Source organism: Muscardinus avellanarius, assembly GCF_963383645.1.
Source record: "Muscardinus avellanarius genome assembly, chromosome: 11".
Taxonomy (NCBI): domain Eukaryota; kingdom Metazoa; phylum Chordata; class Mammalia; order Rodentia; family Gliridae; genus Muscardinus; species Muscardinus avellanarius.
This window is the reverse complement of record NC_137797.1, coordinates 66,965,177-66,984,016: the sequence shown is the minus strand read 5'-3', so window position 1 is coordinate 66,984,016 and position 18,840 is coordinate 66,965,177. Positions and strand designations below refer to the sequence as shown.

At 54.3% G+C, this 18,840-nt stretch overlaps 1 protein-coding gene across 1 annotated transcript; it reads left to right on the top strand.

Annotated features, from left to right (window-relative positions):
- Positions 1 to 5,393: 5,393 nt before the first annotated feature.
- Positions 5,394 to 7,491, top strand: HOXC8 (homeobox C8; the record flags this gene model as incomplete). The annotated part of the gene is made up of 2 exons (XM_080705815.1): positions 5,394 to 5,829; positions 7,199 to 7,491. The coding sequence occupies 2 exons, from the start codon at positions 5,394 to 5,396 to the stop codon at positions 7,489 to 7,491; spliced, it is 729 nt and encodes a 242-aa protein (XP_080561941.1).
- Positions 7,492 to 18,840: the final 11,349 nt, after the last annotated feature.

Below are 18,840 nucleotides of genomic sequence, written 5' to 3'. Positions count from 1 at the left end.
GGGAGAGAGGAGAGAGAGAGAGAGAGAGAGAGAGAGAGAGAGAGAGAGAGAGAGAGAGAGGGAGGAGAGGAGAAGGAGGACAAGGAAGGAGGGCTAGAAGGAGAAATGAAAGATAGGAAGAAAATAAGGAAGAGAGGGAGGAAGATGGTAAAACCAACACAATCCGAATTCATTTTAATTTCTGTTTTTCAACTGTATTCTCAGCTCCTTTCCTCCTAGTTTTCTTTTCTTCTCAACCTCTCTCTGGTATTTGGTTTGCATGTGGGTCTGGGAGCCACCAGGACCATGCTAAGCAGCTGCAGCACTTAGCACTTAGAGGATGGCAGGGCCCAAGGAAGGTGGTTAGGAATTAGCAAGGAGTGGGGTGCTCTCAGGCAGCTGTGGGACCCCAGGCACAAAGGTGAGGGGTAGTGTGTGTGTGTGTGTGTGACAGCCTGGTGAGGTTGGTTGGTTGTGCTGCACCCCATTGTGCCTTCCCTAGAGCCAGCAGTTTCCATCTGCTAATCAGAAGCAGACACAAGCTGCTGGGTATGCCTCTGCCCGGCGCCCCCTTTCTCGGAAATCCCCCAATCTGGAAACTATTAAAATCAGACTGCTTGAAATATAGACCTTTAATATCTCAGGTTGCCCATTCTGCTGAGGGTGCAAAGTGTCATTCTGAATACTTAGAAGATACCACCATAAAAGAAAATAATTGGGGGTCCTCAATCCATATGCTGTTCCCCCTAAAGCATCACCTCACAGGATTGTTGAGATACTTGTAGGAACCAGTCTCTTTGCCATTACTTGAATCGTCTGTTCTTTCTTTCCATTAAAAGTCCCAATTTGGGGGTCTGGAAAGGTGGGGTGGGGAGTGGTGACATTTTTGTTTAGGCGATACTTTGGGGGACAATCAAGGTGTCATAACCGACTTATCCCTTGCTGAAGCAATCATGCCTTTCTCCCCCTCCTTTCCGGTTGCTTATGGAGACCTTCTCCCAGATTCCAGAAAGATTGTTTTCTTGGTCCTTTGGAAAGGTGCCTTGCCTAGAATTTCTTTTCTCACTTCCTCGCGCCTCCCTTTGGCCCTGATGCTGTTCTGGAGCCCTAACCCCAGTTCTGCACTTGATGGAAGCCAAGACACCCGTCTCTCCCTGGGTCTGGAGCACCAGGACGCGGGTTTCTCTCCCAGCCTGGCTCCCGGCTCACTCAGGCCTTCCGCCCCGCCCCTGCTCCAAAGCCTTGTCGCCTCCCCTCAGCGTCCTTCAGCGCGGCCTGCCTCCAGCAGCCTGCCTGGTAGGCCCGCCAACCTCTCTGCGGGCTGGACAGAGGGCTGCAGGGCCTAGAGGACCCCGAAGGAAGAGAGCGTGCGATTCAGGGCAGGCCCACCCGCCTGGTCCACTGTTCAGTCCCAGCCCAGCCTCCAGCCTGCAGGTCAGGATTGGACTGGATTTTTATTCATTATCATTTATGAATTAAAACAACAGGACACACATCTGGGGGAAGAAATAAAAGCTGCTGGGAGAGGGGCTAGCAAACGCCGCCCTCCTCCCCTAGCCTCCCCTCCCCAACTCTCCTCTGCTCCTTTGTCAGAATCACAAAACCCTAAAGGTTGTTCCACTTGGGAAGGCAGCGGATAGGTACATTTCCGCAGCCCTGAAATGCCACTTTTATGGCACTGTTTGTCTCCCTGCTCTGGGTTCTGAATGGGGCCGAACAAAACAGCAGCGCGGAGCTGGCTAGACGTCTGGGCTTAATTGTTTTATGGTTTAAATAAGGTGGACACTCTTTCCTTTGAAATCGGATTATAGGAATGTTTTGTCTATGGCCCACGGAGAACAGGACCTCACTGGCAGGGAGGGAGAGGTGGAGAGAGAGCGCGTGAGGGCCGGGCTACAGACCAGGGGGCGAGCAGCCTGAAGTCAGAGCCCACCCTAAAGCCCTGCAGGCGGCGGCGGCGTAGACCGTGAGGGCCCAGCAGCAGGGTAAGAGGAACGAGGGGTTTAAGGCGCGCGCCGCGGTCAGGCGGTCGTGGGAGCTTCGGGATGTGCGGCCGTGCGCGCGGAGGTGTCGGAGGCCAGAAACGCGCCCGAATAGGGGGAGATGGCGGCCGGTTTTGGCACAATGTCTCTTAATGCAAGAAGGGAGGGTCGCAAAAAAGAGCAGTGTGGAACCTTTCACGAGGTTTATTTCAAGAATGTAGATAACAAAAGAACAGCAGTCCCAGGGCAACTCCCTTCCGGGAAATCCTCTTTGGCACTCAATTGGAACCTCCTTCCTCTCTCTTCCCACCTTTAGGCTAAACCTGGGAGGACTCTGTCGGCTTTTCCCCGGCTGGGCTGCATTGGGGCAAGTGGACGCGAGGTGGCGCTGTTGCTCAATGTTAGAGGCGGCGGTGCCCCCGGCCTGGCCGCACCTGACATTTGAGGCCCCGGCGAGAAGGCCCCCGGGCCTCTGACCGGCCTGGCCTCACTGGCTCTGAGCAAATCAATCCTCCTCACCTGCGAGGTGTAAATAATTCGCGAGTGGCAGTGGGAGATGGGCCCTCGCTTTGGCGGTGGGCTTGGGAAGTGCAGCAGGGTAGGCATCAAAAATAATCGCTTTGCGGAGAAGATAAGTGCGAAGCAGGCAGCGCGTAATTAACACAAAAAGGCAGAATGACCCGGACAAACGAACATAAATCCGTGGTACCTAAGAGGGCGGTGCAGGCCTCGGGGAGAGGGACAGAGATGACCCGGCGAGGATGGTTGCATGCGGTTCCTTTATTTCCAGGTGCAGGCAGCAAAATAACCAGATATGTGCAAAAGCAAAACATAAAATAAAATAAAAGTCAATTAATCAGTCAAATGAAAGAAAGACGAGTGATCCCCTCAAGAGGGGAAACCAAGTCCTGCCAGGGTTAGCTGGACTGGTGGGTTCTCCGGACAGGCAGTGGTGGCGGCACACTCGGGACAGTCGCATTCCAAGACACAAAGGCCCAGAAGAATAGCTCTGTGGCAGGGTTTTTCGCCGGACCATAAAATGTCGAAATGTCCCCCCCACTCCCTAAAAGATAAGGCGCAGGCCCCAGAGCGGATCCGGCCCTCCGGGCCTCTTCTTTCCAGGCAGAGAAGACAAAGTATTTATGACAGTAACCCAGATGCTGGGAACCCACAGTCCACCCTGTTCAGCTCTGCACCAGAGGAGCAGGCTTGAAAAAGGCAAGACTGGGACCAAGGACGCAGGCTGTGTCCTCCCCCACACCACTGCTCTGGACCCCAGGGAGGTCTGCAGGCCTGCAATAGCTTTCCCCGGACCCTGCCCTCCCGCTGCTCAAGGGCCAGAGTCCTGGGTGTCTAAGAGTTGGGGTAGTCTCTAATTCAGATAGGGGTAGGTCCCCCAAATATAAGGGACCCTGAAGGATCTCTTGCTGGGACACTAGTGACTCTCCCATGGGAATTTGGCTGAGTGACCATTCCCCCAGCAATTATTTAAATAATAGAAGACACGGGGAGGGGCGGGGGGGGGGAATTGGCTTGGTCTCTCTAAACCATCCTGCCTTGCACTGTTATTTCTTCCTCTGTCCCCAGAGCTGGGCTCCAGATAGATATGGGGAAGGAAATTATCTGGTTTTCTAACCACCTCCTTCCTTATTCAACTCTGAAGCCTCAGGATATGAAAGGAAAACAGGTGGCATCTTCTTTTCATGATGCAGAGACCTAAAGATGCATTTGTGTTTGGCAGGCATTGCGTGCCCGTGGGCCTGGTGTGTATGTGTGTACAGGATCGGAGCGATGACAGGGATGCTTCCAGGAATGCGTTTGCTAGTTTGCAGGGAGCGTGCGCTTGTGTCTGGGTGAGGAGGCAGTCATACAGTCCTGTGGGCGTGTGTTTGTACCCTGAGTGTGACCCAGGGTTGCCCTATATGCAACAACCTCACACACCGTGGAGGGAGAGTACCGAAAAATCATTCTCGTTCTTCGTTCATATGCACACAGCACACATACACACGGGTCTCACTTTCTCCCTTTTTCTCTCTGTGTGAAGCCCACATAACTACATACTTATGGCCAGGAACGGTGCTGAGGGACTAAGGTTCTTTTATCCATTAGCATTAACTTGAATTTGTCCAGTCTTGGGGACAGGGGACCCCCCCCCAGAGAAAGTGTGGGTAAATATTTAAAGAGTGTCTGTTGACAGTTCCCATCCACATCCTGGCCTGGCCAGCCTACCTGGGGAAGGGAAGCCAGGGCCCCGCCAGGACAAACTGGCATTTCCTAAGAGGTGGGGGTATGTGGGGGACAAGAGGCCTGCTGCAGTCCCCTCCAACCCGGGTACAAAAAGTCTCCTAAGAAGAAACATCCTGGGTCAGCCCAGCCAGAAGCCAGGAACACACAGGCTGTTCCTCCTTCTCAGTTCTCAAAAACAGCTTTGCTCTCAGACCTCCAGCCAACCTGGTGGCTACTGCCTGTTTCCAGCTCCAGGTATCAGGCTGGCATCTGAAAGGACACTGTGGCCCTGGAGAAGTATATGGCATGCTCTTGCCCCTCTGGTCCTCTTCTCTACCTATAGCAACCAAGCAAGAGAGTCCTAAGGGTCCTTGAAGACTGGGGAGCTTCAGGCCCTGGGGAGGGGAGAGGCTGTCCGCAGGCTGGTGCCTGGAGTATCAGGGGGCAATGGCCAGCTTGTTTCTCCCCCAGGGTCCCCAGACTTAAAGACCCCTGAGGGGGCCTCTGTTTCGGGTTAGGGGCTCTATTCTGGCTTGCTGACATTCAGTCCCATGGGGGTCTTATACCTGTTGAGGTAACCTGAGTTGACCTGCTGGCTCAGGTATCTCTCAGAGAGGAAGGAAAGAGAAGTAGGGGGAGAGGCACCTTCCAGTCTGAATGTGTACCTTGGAAAAGCTGGCCCCAGCCATTAGCTGGGGCTGGCTGCCACCCCCTGCACACACCACACCCCCATCCCTCCCCCTTCCCTCCCTCCCTCCCTTCCTTCAGGTCCCCCCAGCCCTGAACCCCTCAACCCCCGCCATCTCTCTCTCCTCTTCTGTCTCTCCTCCCTCTCTCTCTCTCTCTCTCTCTCTCTCTCTCTCTCTCTCTCTCTCTCTCTCTCGCCTGTCTTCATGTCGTGGATTGATGAACGCGAATCGCGTGTAAGCGCCGCCACCGCCGGGAGTCTGAGGAATTCGCCTGGGCTGTTAAAGGGGAGCTAAGTGAGGGAGGCGAGCTCTACCTACCGACAGTGAGCAGCGCCGCCGCCGCCGCGCCGCGCCCGACCGGAGCTCCGCGCCGCGCCCCCACCTGCCCAGCCCCCAGCCCGGCCCGGCCGGCGCCCAGCGGCCTGGGGTTCGGCCCCGGGGGGAGGGAGTTTCGGGGGTACCGGGCGGGGGAGCCGTGAGCCAGAGGGGAGGGGGCCGCGGGTTTCATGTACCCAGCATGAGCTCCTACTTCGTCAACCCCCTGTTCTCCAAATACAAAGGCGGCGAGTCCCTGGAACCGGCCTATTACGACTGCCGGTTCCCTCAGAGCGTGGGCCGGAGCCATGCGCTGGTGTACGGGCCCGGCGGCTCGGCGCCCGGCTTCCAGCACGCCTCGCACCACGTCCAAGACTTCTTCCACCACGGCACCTCCGGCATCTCCAACTCGGGCTACCAGCAGAACCCGTGCTCGCTTAGCTGCCACGGAGACGCCTCCAAATTCTATGGCTACGAGGCGCTCCCCAGACAGTCCCTTTATGGGGCTCAGCAAGAGGCGAGCGTGGTGCAATATCCCGACTGTAAATCCTCCGCCAACACTAACAGTAGCGAAGGACAAGGCCACTTAAATCAAAACTCGTCTCCCAGCCTCATGTTTCCATGGATGAGACCCCACGGTGAGAAGCCTTTTCTCTTTCCCCCTCGGTCTCCCGCGCTCCGGGGTCTTTCCCCTCCCTCGCTTCCTTTTTGTCTGCCCTCGCCTTCCCTCCTGGCTTTGGGGTCTCTCCCACCCCACCCCCTGCCTGAGTGGGTTGCTGGAGGTTGGGAAAGCTCATCTGGGGGTGGGGTAAAGGGCGCCTGGGACGTTTGGGAGATTGGGGTGAAGGTGGGGGAGAGGTGGTGGGGAGGTGCAAAGGGTTAAAAATCTCCCCTCTATTTCTGTCTGTCTCTGTCTGTGTCTCTCCTTCGACCCATCCCTAAAGTCAAAGTTGGGGAGGTGGCTAGGAGAGGTACCCTGAAAAGCCTGAGGTTATCAGTCGCTGGAGCTGATAACCAGTTTCTTCAAAGGCAGAGAGCCCCACAGTCCAGGACAGTGGCCAGGCTGTCTTGACTACAAGGGAGACCTCTGCTACTCTTCCCTAGCCAGAGAGAGTCTGGAGACCCCAAGACAGGCACTCTGGCTCCCTAGGGTCCCCACCGCCTCCTCTCAGATAACTAACCTGAGGGCTGCTACCTCCAACTTTGCTGTACTTTTCCCCAGTTGGAGAGATAGAGAGCCCGAGAAAAGGGGGAAAGCAAAAGGGGGGAAGGAGCTCTCAAAAAGAGACGGCAATATAGCTTAGGGGTGTCTGAGGTCCAGAGGCCCCTAGCCAGGTTCCCCTCTAATCAAGAGTTTATGGGGTCTCCCTGAGACCAGCAGAGAGGCTCAGGTCAGGAGCCCCTCCAAGGGGGGCCCTCACGGCCCAATTTCGAAGTACAGGGGGAAGCGATAAAGCGACAAGTTCCGGCAGGGATCGCCCATGATTTATTTGCTGGTCTCCAGTTAGCAATCAGGAAGAGCAGTGATACATTCCAGGAGATCAATTATTTTCCTTATTGGAAAAGCATTAGGCAGAGAGAGGCAAGGAAGGGGCGGTGGCAAAGCCCCTCTCCTTTACCCCAGCCCTTTCTCTTTCTTTTAGAAACAGATTCTGTCCCCAGCCCAGCCACTGTAAGCCACTCTGCACTTGTAAACAAAGCTGCAGGGGCCAGTTTCCTGGGATTGCAAGCCTGGGAGACTGCAGAGTTTGCCAGGTCCCTCCAAGCCCCCAGTTCCCAGACAGCCCTGGTCCCAGCCCCCACCCTCACCCACCTCCCAAGGTGAAGCCAAACCAAAACAACCCTGCACTTTCCTGCCCAGGGCTGCCTTCTGCCCTTGCCTCTGCCTCTTCCGCAGGTGGGGGGAGAACTGGGGAGAGACCACGGGGGCTTTAGGGGAGGCAGAGTAGCAGGGGAAAACTGAGCCCCTACCCGGACATAACCAGACTGGGGTTCTGTTCTGTCCAGCTCCGGGGCGGCGCAGCGGACGGCAAACTTACAGCCGGTATCAGACCTTGGAACTAGAAAAGGAGTTTCTCTTTAATCCTTATTTGACACGAAAGCGCCGGATTGAAGTCTCGCACGCCCTGGGACTGACTGAGAGACAAGTGAAGATCTGGTTCCAGAATCGAAGGATGAAGTGGAAAAAGGAGAACAACAAGGATAAACTGCCTGGGGCCCGAGACGAGGAGAAGGTGGAGGAAGAAGGAAACGAGGAAGAGGAGAAAGAAGAGGAGGAAAAGGAAGAAAACAAGGACTAAGCAAAGAAGAGAAAATGTCCCCCCTTTTAGCAACTCCCTTGAAGTTTCGTTTTATGGTAGCAGATAAATTGAGAAGTTTACGACTGTCATTTGCTTTTATAGAGAATAGAATGACACTCACAACTCTAACTACCTGTCAGATACTTGCAGCTCTGCTTTTATTACCTTTGGACTCCCCCGCTCTTTATTTGTTTGGGGGCTGGAGCGGGGAGACCCAGACACGACGGCAAAGTTCAGACTCTGTCCCACTCCTTGCCCCAGCACACACCCTTGTCCCCACTCCCAGCTTCTGAGCCCTTCCTGGATCTGAAGGTCTGAGACCCGGCCTCCCTCCTTACCCCTCACCCACACTCCTGCTTCCCTGCTTCTTTGGTATTTATTTTAGAGGGGAGCCCCCTCAAAATAGGGAAGAAGATTCCTGGCTTTGTTTTCATGCTAGGATTAGTGTACTAGATTTACTTTCTTAAAAGGAAAGAGAAATAAAGAAAAGAAAGGGGAAATTTTTCAAATAAAGAAAGGATAGTAAGGAACATCCCCTCCCCCCTTGGGGCTCCCTGCTTAGAAAACCCCCTTGACTTTCTCTAGGAACTTGATGGAAAACCTAAGGAGATGTGGGCCTTCCCCTCCCCCCTTTCTAAGGGGTTAGTAGGGTCCTGCAGTCACCTCTAAAAACCTACCTAGCCATCCCATGTTCAGTCGGGCCCATGCCTTCGTTTGGGCCCGGCTTCCTCTGAGCTGCATTAGTGTTAGTGCTCAGAAATCACCATAATCATGAAAATAATGATAATGATAATAATAATAGTAATAATACTGATATAAGTCTTTAACATACTACCTAAAGGGAACCTGCAATAACCTTGAAAAAGAGAAAATAAAAAAAAATCCTACTAAGGAGAAAAAAAAGAGAAAAATTAAAAATTAAAAAAAGAAATAAAGAAACCTCCAACGTATTTTATCACTACCTATAGAAAGAAATCCTGCTTTGAGAGTATTCGTAATGCAGTTTTATTGTCGTTTGTTGCTGCTTATTTCACTAAGAAGAACCCAACAACTGAGACTGCCTAGCCCGCCGGTCCTGTGCGCTTTTATTGTGCTTCTAACCCCAGTAGAGTAGAACTAAATTGCACTGAATGTATAGTTAACTCTGTCTTGAATTCTCTGTTTATGCAACGTGCTCGAAAGAAAAAAACGTTAAAATATATCTATAATAATAATTTTTGGTCATTTGTCTTTATGTCCAGCTATGAATGTAGATTTTGTGTCCCCACAGCCCTGTTCCTGGTCCAAGTACTTTGTATTGTATACGTGAGTCATAATAAAAAAGGAGAAAAATATTTGAAGCTGGAATGACTTGCTTTTTTTTCATAGCTCTCAGCCCAGGTTCTACCCCCCACCCCCTCCTTATCCCTTTTTCCAACACTCAAAAGGTCTCCAGTGCTCTGGCCTGAGGGGGCTATTGTGGGGAGCCACCTGGGAGTGGAGAGGGCAGGTGACTGTGGGTGTATGTGGGGGGAACAGGAGGAGGAAGGGAGCAGTGCCTCAGTGAGAAGAAAAAGGAGGGGACCAATGTGTTCTGGGGAAATCTTGGCTCAAAACAAAGTGGGTTTTTAGATGCTAGGGACCCCAGTGGGGAGAAAGATCTCCTAATTCATCTACCCTCCTCCTGAGCTCGGGGCTGGGCCCAGACAAAGAATTTATCCCTTGCCCCTCCTGCAGCTCTGCCTTTTTCTTGGGGGAGGAGGGCTGGAGCTGAGGTTGGGGCAGTGGGGTTCTGTCTGGTCTTCCCTGGTGGCCAGGTCCTGGCCCCCAGCACCCAGCACTGGGGTGATGAGCAGGAGGTGAAGTGTGAGGCTCAAGGCAGCCAACCTGTCAGGAGGGTTCCCCTGCAAGATGAGGTACTTGAAGAGAGGAGAGGAGGTGCTATGTGCTGTGGGGAGGGAGCTTCAACCTGGGGGAGAGGGGAGAAAAGGGGAAGTGAGGGAGTAGGGGATCAGCCAGCCTGGGCCCACATTGGATTCAAATTCAGCAGCACAGAGCCATCGTCCTCACTCGGCCCGCTGGTGTCCACTCCAGCCTCTGTTTTTGGCTGCTTCGAGCCCTTTCCAGGCTTCACCTTGGCAATTGGGCTGCTTGCCTGGGCCCGAGAGTGTGGGGGATGGGCCTGCTGAGTAGACAGTCCTCCAATCTGCCACTGCAGGGTAAGGAGAGTCTCCATTAGAGTCTTCATTCCCTAAAATAAAGAGTAGAAGGCTCAGGGACCAGGGGCAAGGAAGTCTCTCTCTTCTCTCTGGAGGCTCCTAGACAGAAATCTGTTTATGCCAATAAGATCTGGTCAAATAATCCCAAATTCCAGAGATACAAAACTTCTGACTCATCCAGGAGAGGGGGAAAGAGGAGGGGAAGAGATCTTCTGGTCTTCAGAACCAGACCCCCAAAGACTAAAATATTCTAGAAGCCAGATATATTCATTCTCATTTTCTCTCTCTCTCTCTCTCTCTCTCTCTCTCTCTCTCTCTCTCTCTCTCTCTCTCTCTCTCTCTCTCTCTCTGATTTTCCCAGATCTAGGCCAGGACCAAATCTCTTTTTTGGTGTATTTCCCCAACGTCCCAGTCCCTGGCTCCCAGGAAAAGTGGTCCTGAGTACTGGACAGGATCAGGCTATGTTCATAGGGAACTCTTGCAGCTGGAGAAAAGCTGCGGATTGGAAACACAGGCTGCAGGCAGCTGGTGACAGCTTTGAGCAGGAGCTCAGGGGAAATCTGTCCAAACCTGGGGTCCCTGATGTGAGTTGCAGCACCAACCAGGTAACTCCCATTTGCTGCAGCAGACACCAGCTATCAGCCAGAGGGGCCCCCCAAAAAGAGCATTTCACACTGTCCTCGGGTTTCCCGACAGCCATCCTCTCCATAACTCCAGGGGATGGCCGAGGGCTGTTTCATTTTCAAACGTGGAATTATGATTACTATTAATAAAAATATCTGGCCCAGTAGCCAAGCGGGATGAGCCCTGCCTTGAATGGCTCAGAAGGGCCTCCTTGCTTTTACCCCAACACCAAAAGCCCCATTCATCCCTGGCCCTGCTCAGCAATGTCCGTGGCCCCCAGCCTGGCGCGCCTGAGGGCGGGGTACGTCTGGCGCCCGGCTTTGCTGGAACTGTCGGGCAAGTATCGGGTCAGACCGAGGGAGCCCCAGCCGTCCCTTCTTGCCGCACTCGCTCCCTGCTCCTCCTGCCCACCGCCTCTGTTTTCTCGTTTGGAAAGAAAAGGAGGTAAAAAACCTGTTTTATGGGGGAACATAATTGCGAACGGGATGAGCTCTCTTTAGAAACGCGTCCTCGCCAATGCTCGCGCCATCCCATTACCCATTACCGGAATGGGGACCATTCGGCTGCTGCAGAGAGGACTTTCTTTCCATTCTTTACTTTTTTATTAGCCAATCAAAGTGGCTTCCGAAAGCTATTTGTGATTTGTGAAAAATAGTATCTTTCAAAATGCTGAGTTGAAGCACCTCGCTCATTTCACTTTGAATTTATTATTCTATTCTCAACGGCAGAGACAGGATAATGTAGCTATTAAGTTTGGGGGCAAAATCGTTTCTCTGAATTTCTTTTTTAAATTCTCCGCATTTGCTTTTCCTCCCCACTCCCGCACAGCAGAGGCCCAGGGAGGGGAGGGCCTTGGAAAAATCTGGGGGTCTTCAGGGATGTAGTGCGCCCTGAAGGGCTCTTTGGGGGACCATTGGACGGGAGGGTGGGTTGGCCTCCTCAGTCTCATCTGCCGCAAATGAGATGCCCTGGTGTCTGCCTGGCGCCTGGGAAAGTTACCCCATCCCCAATTAGAGAGAACTCAGGACAGGTTATACCTCAGACTAGAAGTAAAATTTCCGGTGAGCTGCCCGCAGCGCTGTCCCATTCTCCAGGCTGCCCATTGTGAAAAGCTGGGCCAGCGCTTCCTCGTCGTAATTTTTAACTACCTGTTATAAAATTTATGGGTGGGTTTGTAAAAGAAACGAGGTCTCTATATCCGGCTGAGAGAACTGCTTTGCTTAGTGTGGAAGAAGTTTGGGGAGGGGCAAAGGGTGTTGGTTGGGGCGGGGGGCACCCGGCCATTGAGATTCTTGTGCCAGCTCAATCCCGGACCAAGGGGAGAGCTGCCGGCCCTCAAATCTCCAGCCAGTGGGGAGAAGTAGCCGGACTGCAAGGTACCAGCAAATAGTCCTTAGGGGGAGGGGATTTATTCTGGACTCCCTACACTAGTCTCAACATCAAAATTAGAGGACCTTAGAAACGAGGACGCTCAGAATTTTAGTATGGAAGGTAGAATTCAGGGCAGTAAAAGATTTTTTTTTTCAGGGCCTCAGAAGCAGGTCCCAGCTTGCCCACACACGGAAGCAGGATTTTTTTTTTTCCCTGAAAAAAGACAGGTGGGTGTGGGCAACCTGACAAAATCTAAAAAGCTTCAAACTGCCTCGCACCTCAAAGAAAAAGGAAGCAGGGACCACGATCGGCCATGGGCTCTAATTTAGTTTTAAATCTAAAAAGTTTGTGAGCAAGCCGCCATCAGAACCCAGGAATCAAGGAGAGCTGCCGCTAGGGATGGTCTTTGAGTAAGATGTTATTCTGACTCGGAAAGCCACCTGGGGATGGCGTTGCTTTGAGGGTCCTGAAGGCTGCTCCAAGTTCTCGCCCCTCCCGCCGCCACCACAGGACTGCCCAGGGCTGCTCTAGCCCTCTCGGCTTGGTAGATCTGTCCAGGGAAGGCTTGGTGGGAGGTTGTCGGAGGCCTGGGACTCCTGTTCATGTTTGGGGTGAAGTGGGAGTTTGTGGGGGGCATCCTTGTAGGGAGGATACTGTTCTCCTAGGGAAAAAGGCAGAGGTAGAGATTATATCCCTGCAGCGTCCCTTCACCTCTCCAATCCTCACTGCTTGGAGCCTGCAAATCTTTGATTTTCCCCACATCAACATTATTACCCCCATTTATTAAGGGAAACATTTAAAATGCAGCCCATGGAGAGGCAGCAGCTGCCCCCCAGCGCCGGACCCTTCCTTCTTTCCTTTCATCCCCTTCTGGCTCTCTCTGGGCTCACGGGGAGCAGCCAGCCTGTGGGGAGAGGGCGGTGGGTGGGGGTGGGATGGGGGTCGGGGATGATCCCTTTCTGAGAGAATTGGGTAAACATGGCGACCGCGGCGCCCATTTGCACACGCTACACAAATGCATCGCATTCCCGGTTGTTTGCAGAAAATTTACAGCTGAGTAATAAAAGTTTACGATCGACTCACAAGTTGGATTGGCCACAAGAAGTCATGTGGATTCCATCCATGAACGTGAACTTTTTATTGTGGTTTGTCCGTTCGGAGCGCTCCGCAGAACAGTCCTCCCTGTAAGAGCCTAACCATTGCCAGGGAAACCTGCACTGGGCGCTCCCTTCATTATCAGTTTTTTTAAATTATTATTATTAATCTGATTAAGAATTATTTTCCCCCCACTTAATTTTTTTTCCTCCCAGGTGGAGTTGCCGGAAGCTGGGGCAGCTGGGGAGGGTGGGGATGGGAGGGGAGAGGCAGGAGTTGAGGGCATCTCTCTCTCTCCACCCGGCCCTCTGGCCCCCAAGGGGCAGGAGGATGGGGAGCAGGAGTTGAGATGGGGTGCTATAGATGCCTCCACCCTCCCCTCTCCCAGGATCTCTTTCCTGCCCCCTTCCTGCAACTCTCTTTAATTTTATTTGGCTTTTTGGGGAGCAGGACTATTCTTTTTTTATTTTTAAATTTATATAAAGTATACATGTGTATGTGGAGCTGAACAGGCTCGGCAGCGGCACAGAATGAGGCAAGACGAGAAAGACAGAGAGTGGGAGAGAGGCAGAGAGAGAGGGAGAGAGGGAGAGTGACAGCAGCGCCCGGTAAGTGTTTCCTTATTGGTTCAAATATGTAACTAATGGTCCGTAGCTGGGTGGCGGTTTCAAGATCTGGACGGCAGCGGCTGGTCTCGGTTAGAGAGGCGAGGGGGCTGGCAAGAGGGTGGGCGCGTGGGTAACTGTGGGGAGAGAAAAGGGAGAAGATGGGGTTAACTGGAATACCGGTGGCTGGGAGGGGGCAGATGCGTCGTCCCGATGTCGCCGTGCGCCGAGCTGGGCGGCTGGGCCGGAGGCCCGAGGGCTTCGCCGAGGGGCGCCAGCCGGGTGCAGGGCGCAGGCCTCTGCCCGACGCCCGCCACGCCTGTACCTGTGCATCAGAGACGCCCACCGTGGCCATGGGGCTGGGGCTGAGGGTCTGGAAGCTCAGACTCCAGAGCTGGAGGGAGAACCTGTAGGCTGTGCCCATTGCCCCCCGAGCAACGTCAGTCCCCCAACCCGCAAACAAACTTTCCGCGCCCCCTCCCCGTCCGGCGGCCCCCGCCCTCCCGGGGCGAGCGGCCCCGAGCTCACACATGCGCAGTGCGGGCCGGGGCGCCGGGAGCAGGAAGCCGGGCGGCGCGGCGGGCGGCGGGGCTGTTAATTGGCAATTAGGGGGGAGGCTGGTGGCTGGTGCGCGTCAGCGGAGGGGAGAGCGTCTGCCCACCCCCTGCGCCCGCCTCCGCCCGGGCGGTGGAGGGGTGGGAGGCGCCCTGCACTGCGGCGGAGGGTGGGGGTGGGGGACGCAATACTCAAAAGCCATCTTGTGCTCGGAGGAAGGAGGCCTGTCGCTTTCCCTTCCCCCGGCCGGCGCCCTCCACCCCCAGCCGCGGCCCTTGCACCGGGGTGCCCCCCGGGCCGCCTCGCTCGGGGCGGGCGGGCGGCTGGCGCGCGGAGGCCCGAGCCCGGCCGGGGCGGGGCGGCCGGGGGAGGCCCGTGCGCTCGGGACCTCCTAATAACGCGTGCTCATGGCGTGTGGTGTGGACTTAACCTGACACATATGGTTTCATAACACAGTGGCTTAATTTCTTCCAAATGTGCGTGGCCCCGAATGCGCCGCGGCTTGATGAACGACCGCGCCCCGCTCGGCCGGAGTTGGGGTTCTCGGGGAGCCGCGCACCGAGCAGACGCGGGGGCCGGCGGCGCGGGGAGGGCGCGGGGCCTCCTGCCCGGGCCGGGGGGAGAGAACACGTTTCTATCAAATTGTTAAAAATACAGACCGACTGCGCTCACATCAAATCCCCGGGGCCGGGCCGACGCGAATCCCCTCCCCTCCCCCACAGCCCCTTCCCTGCCTCTCTGGCCCCCCCAAAATTCCCCTTTCGCAGTCGACATAAAGGCCTCTGAGGTATTCTCCCGAGGGAAGAAATGGCATTTTCTCTCCCCCTTCCCAGTCCCCCCCACCCAGGACTGGTGTGTTCGCAGAGGCGTCTGCCGAGGGGCTAATTTCGCGTTCCTTGTTTACGATCGAGAAAAACGCTCGACTCTCCCCAAATGGGCCGAGCCGCCGCCCGCTCCGGCTGCCGCGGCTCCCGGCTCGGCTCGGGCGGCCGCCGCCCGGCTGCGGGACCTGGAAGGGCACGGGGAGGCCGGTGGGACGGTGGAGGGGCCCTGGGGGCCCGAAAACCCGAGCCTTTCTCTTGGAGTATTGTGGGAACCGCCGACCGGTGAGGCCTCTATTTCTCTTTCGTCTGTATTTTGCCCTTCCCCGTCCTGCGGATGGCCGCACTGACGTGGGGGTGGGGGGCATAAGACTCCTTTGTTCGTCCCCAAAAGAAGCCGGGTATCCGGAGAAGGCCCTTCAGGCCAGTGGAGATTCACCTGGGGTAATAGAGGGCCCCCTCCCATCGGAGGGGCGGGCCTGGGCGAGGCAGGGGTATTTCTCCAGGCCTATCTAGCTGAACCTACTAACAGATATCAGGGTGCTAGGGTGCAAGGTAGACGGGCTAAGAGCACCATCCAGAGGTGTCTTTATATATCTTTATTGATTTTCTGTCCCTTCCTAGGTAGGGTCCTGCAGGCCCCCACCTTACCCCCTGCCCTTCACCCTAGAGCCCTCCTTCTGAGACCTTGGTGTGCAGTGTGCAGCAGCCAGTGGCCCTGGTTTTCCTGTCTGGCCAGCGGATACACCAGATCCCAACACTAGCCCTCAGCTTCCGTTACTTTCACTTTTCTTCCTGATCTTTCTCTGGAGCTCAGATGGAAGCACAGGAGGGGCGGCTGGTGGCAACCCTTAGGATCCTTGCAGGCCAGATTCTCTGTGGATAAGGTCCTCACTGCAAGAGAGCTCTCCTGTGATTATCTAATAATAGCCAGGGGTGGCTGAGAATAGAATCTGGCTCAAGGACTCTGCACACCAAGGAGCTGGGGCTGGGCAGAGAGACTGATCTGTAGATCAGGGCCTGGTAACTTTCCTCAGAGCCCAGGAGGCCCGTTTCCCACTCTGAGCCCACTCTTTGGGCACCCTCAGGCCTGCCCCTTCTGAGGCTTTGTCAGCGCTGCCACCCGCAGTATTTCACACACTGGTTTCCAGCTAAGGAGAAATGGGCAGAGCTAGCCCTTTCTCTCCTTGGTCTGTCTGTGGTGAGCCCCACGAAGAATGCGACCTTGTTTGGCGAGGGCGACCTTGTTGGCTTGGCTGTTGTGTTTTGAAACCAAGCATGGTAGTTTTATACAGTTTTATATAGAGGCTTAAATGTACATGCTCAGACATATGCACGAATATATACAGATTCATGTTTCCTCGGTGGTTAATTGAATATTATCATGCCTATATTCACTCAAACTCTGTTTTATGTGCGTGCAAAATTTTGTTGGCTCTCACTCGATGAGAGTGGGCTTATGGAAGCACCTGGTGCCCCAAAGAGGCTGTATGCGCTGCTCGGCTGGAAATGTGTGCGCGGTGGAATCGGAGTATGCGGGTTCCCATAACCAACGGATGCCACGAGAGAGATTTCTCAGATCTTACTGCTTTTGCTGCCCAGGCAGCTGGGCCGGGGAAATACTAAATGCCTCCTGCTTTCCCTCCTCTCACCTCCCTACAGCCCTCCCTCACTTACTGACCATCTTACAAGGGGAGCCCTATGGTCTTGAAAGCCATGCCTGCCGGCTCTTCTACGGTATCTCTCAGCCTGTGCACACTTCTGAGCAGGCAGGGCTGGCTCTGGTGCTGGAAGCACCACTGAGAGGCAAAGGGATTGGAGTGGTTAATAAGGTAGCCTGGGGCAGCAGTGTGGGGTTGCTGCTTGCCAGGGTGCTTGGAGAGGGTGGTGGAGAAGGCAAGCCAAGGGGTTCGGGGGCTGTGAACATCTCTCCCGCCCTCTGCTTGTCTTGGCTGCTCGCCCCCCCACCCCAGATTTGCCTGTATCTGTAGGAGCCTCCTAAGGCCCCCCAAACATCCAGATCTTGTTACTGATGAATCTTCATTTTAATCCTGTCTGCTCTCTGAACCAGGGCAAAGCAAGGACAGGGGAGAAGGCTGAAAGAGGGAGGCCTTTCAGGAGCCAGAGCTGGACCCTGCTGCTTGTGGGCCTGGAGCATTCAGTGTGGGCAGCTACTAAGAATGAACTGGGCCTCCTTTTCCAGTCTTTCACGATTCCAGGGCCAGGGAAAGACAAGAACAGAAGGGAGATATAAATGTCAGTGGAAACCCCTATGAAAGAAAGCAAGGACAGAAGCAGGGCCGGAGGGGGTTTCAGCCTCTGCCAGGGCTTTAGGTTCCTCCCAGGAGTCTCATGTCCAGGCAGGCTGCGCCTGGAGGTCCCGCAGCTTTGGTCTACCTTCTTTCCACTCTCAGCTGCAGGCTTTGGGGCCTCCGGCCACCTGGAGTGCTGGGGTGACACACCCCAGGAAGTGCCCCTCGCCCAGCCCACGGCCTCTGCCACGGCGCTGCAGTCGCCCCTGTTTATTGTGTCTGTGAGTTGTTTACTTGTTTTGTCTGCTGCCACCCTGCGTCAGAAACCCGCCAAGCCAGCGAATTCGCCCTGGAGAACAAAGTACAGCGCTATCCCCAACTCCCTCCCCTTTCCAGCACCCCACCCCAACGCCCCTCATTCTCCCTTTCAGAGGGAGGAAGCAGAAACAGTCCTAAAACTGGGCAGCTGTTTATAGGGTCAGGGATTACTGGGACACCATAAACCTCTGGGTGTCCTGGTGGGCCGACTCAGCGCAGCTCTTTTGCCTCTGGCGTTTCTTCCTCCCCCCAGCCACTTGGGTAAGGGGGCCACAGTCAGTCAAGCCCCACCCCACCCCACTCCTCCATTCCTTTCTGCAGGAGTTTCCCTGAGATACAGGTTGTTGATTTTAAATCAGAGTGATGTTGGCAGATTCATAAAGCTAAATAAAGCATATCGCTCTTCCCCTCCTTTGCTCTCATCAGCCCCCCAAAATAGCAGTGAATTTAAGCAAATCCTACAAAATTAAATTGCCCCTTCACTAAAGATCCCATAAATCTCCAATCCCGCCAGGTGTAGAGTCAGAGAGGCTGCTGTTGCCTTTAATTTTGCTCCTGGCTATCAAATCTAAAAGAGTATCATCGAAGTAAGTAATATTCTTGTTTCTGAAATTAACTCCCCCCTCCCTCTCTCTCTCCCTCTCCTCACCGGCACAGATTAAATGGTTTTTTCAGATCTGCAAACAATAAAGGATAAAATTATTTATAGGGAAATGAGGACTATGTTTCATTGTTGGCTTAGTGTTCCAGAACATAATAACATTTTATTTTCAAACAGGAGAAGTTAGACCAGGGGAAGAAGAGGAGGAGAGGGGAAAAAAGTGAGGGGAAAAAAGCGGGGGAGCCGGGTACACATGCACAAAATTCCTGCTGTACATAATTTTTATGACATTTACGATTTCCGTATGACAACTCACTGTGACGTCATAAATGCCAGGTTCTTGAATTTTACAATTCTCATAAACCGCCAAAACAGATCGGAGCAAAGCTGGATGTTGCGGCATAAGAGAAGCCAGGAGATTGGGATCCTTTGGCCTAATACACAGCAGCACGCCCCTGCTGCCCCTCCTTCCTGCCTGACACCCTCTCGAGGCCCTAAGATATCCTGAATATTCAGGATTTTACTTTTTCTTCTTGGGTCAGGCAGGGCCACTTGCTTTGCTCTCCTGAAATGTCCCTGGGCATCTGTGCTCGCACCCCATTCCAGTGGGGCTGAGTCTCCCAGCCTCATAAGCCCCCTCTCAGCTGTTCAGTTCGGGATAAGGGTGGGAGGCCTCAGGGCCAGGCCCCCAAAAGCCAGAAATGATTTTTTCCAGATGGAGCCGGAAGGGGGCTCAGGACTGAGTGTGATGGGACCTGTTTTACTTTCTAAACTTCAGCCGGAGGAGTGAGTTGAGAAGCCAGACAAATGCCACTGCCAGGGTTTGTATCTGCTGATGGCAGCAGCGGTCAGCAAGTGGGGTGCCAATAAAGAAAGGTGGAAAGGAGTCCAGAAAACAAGACAGGGAGG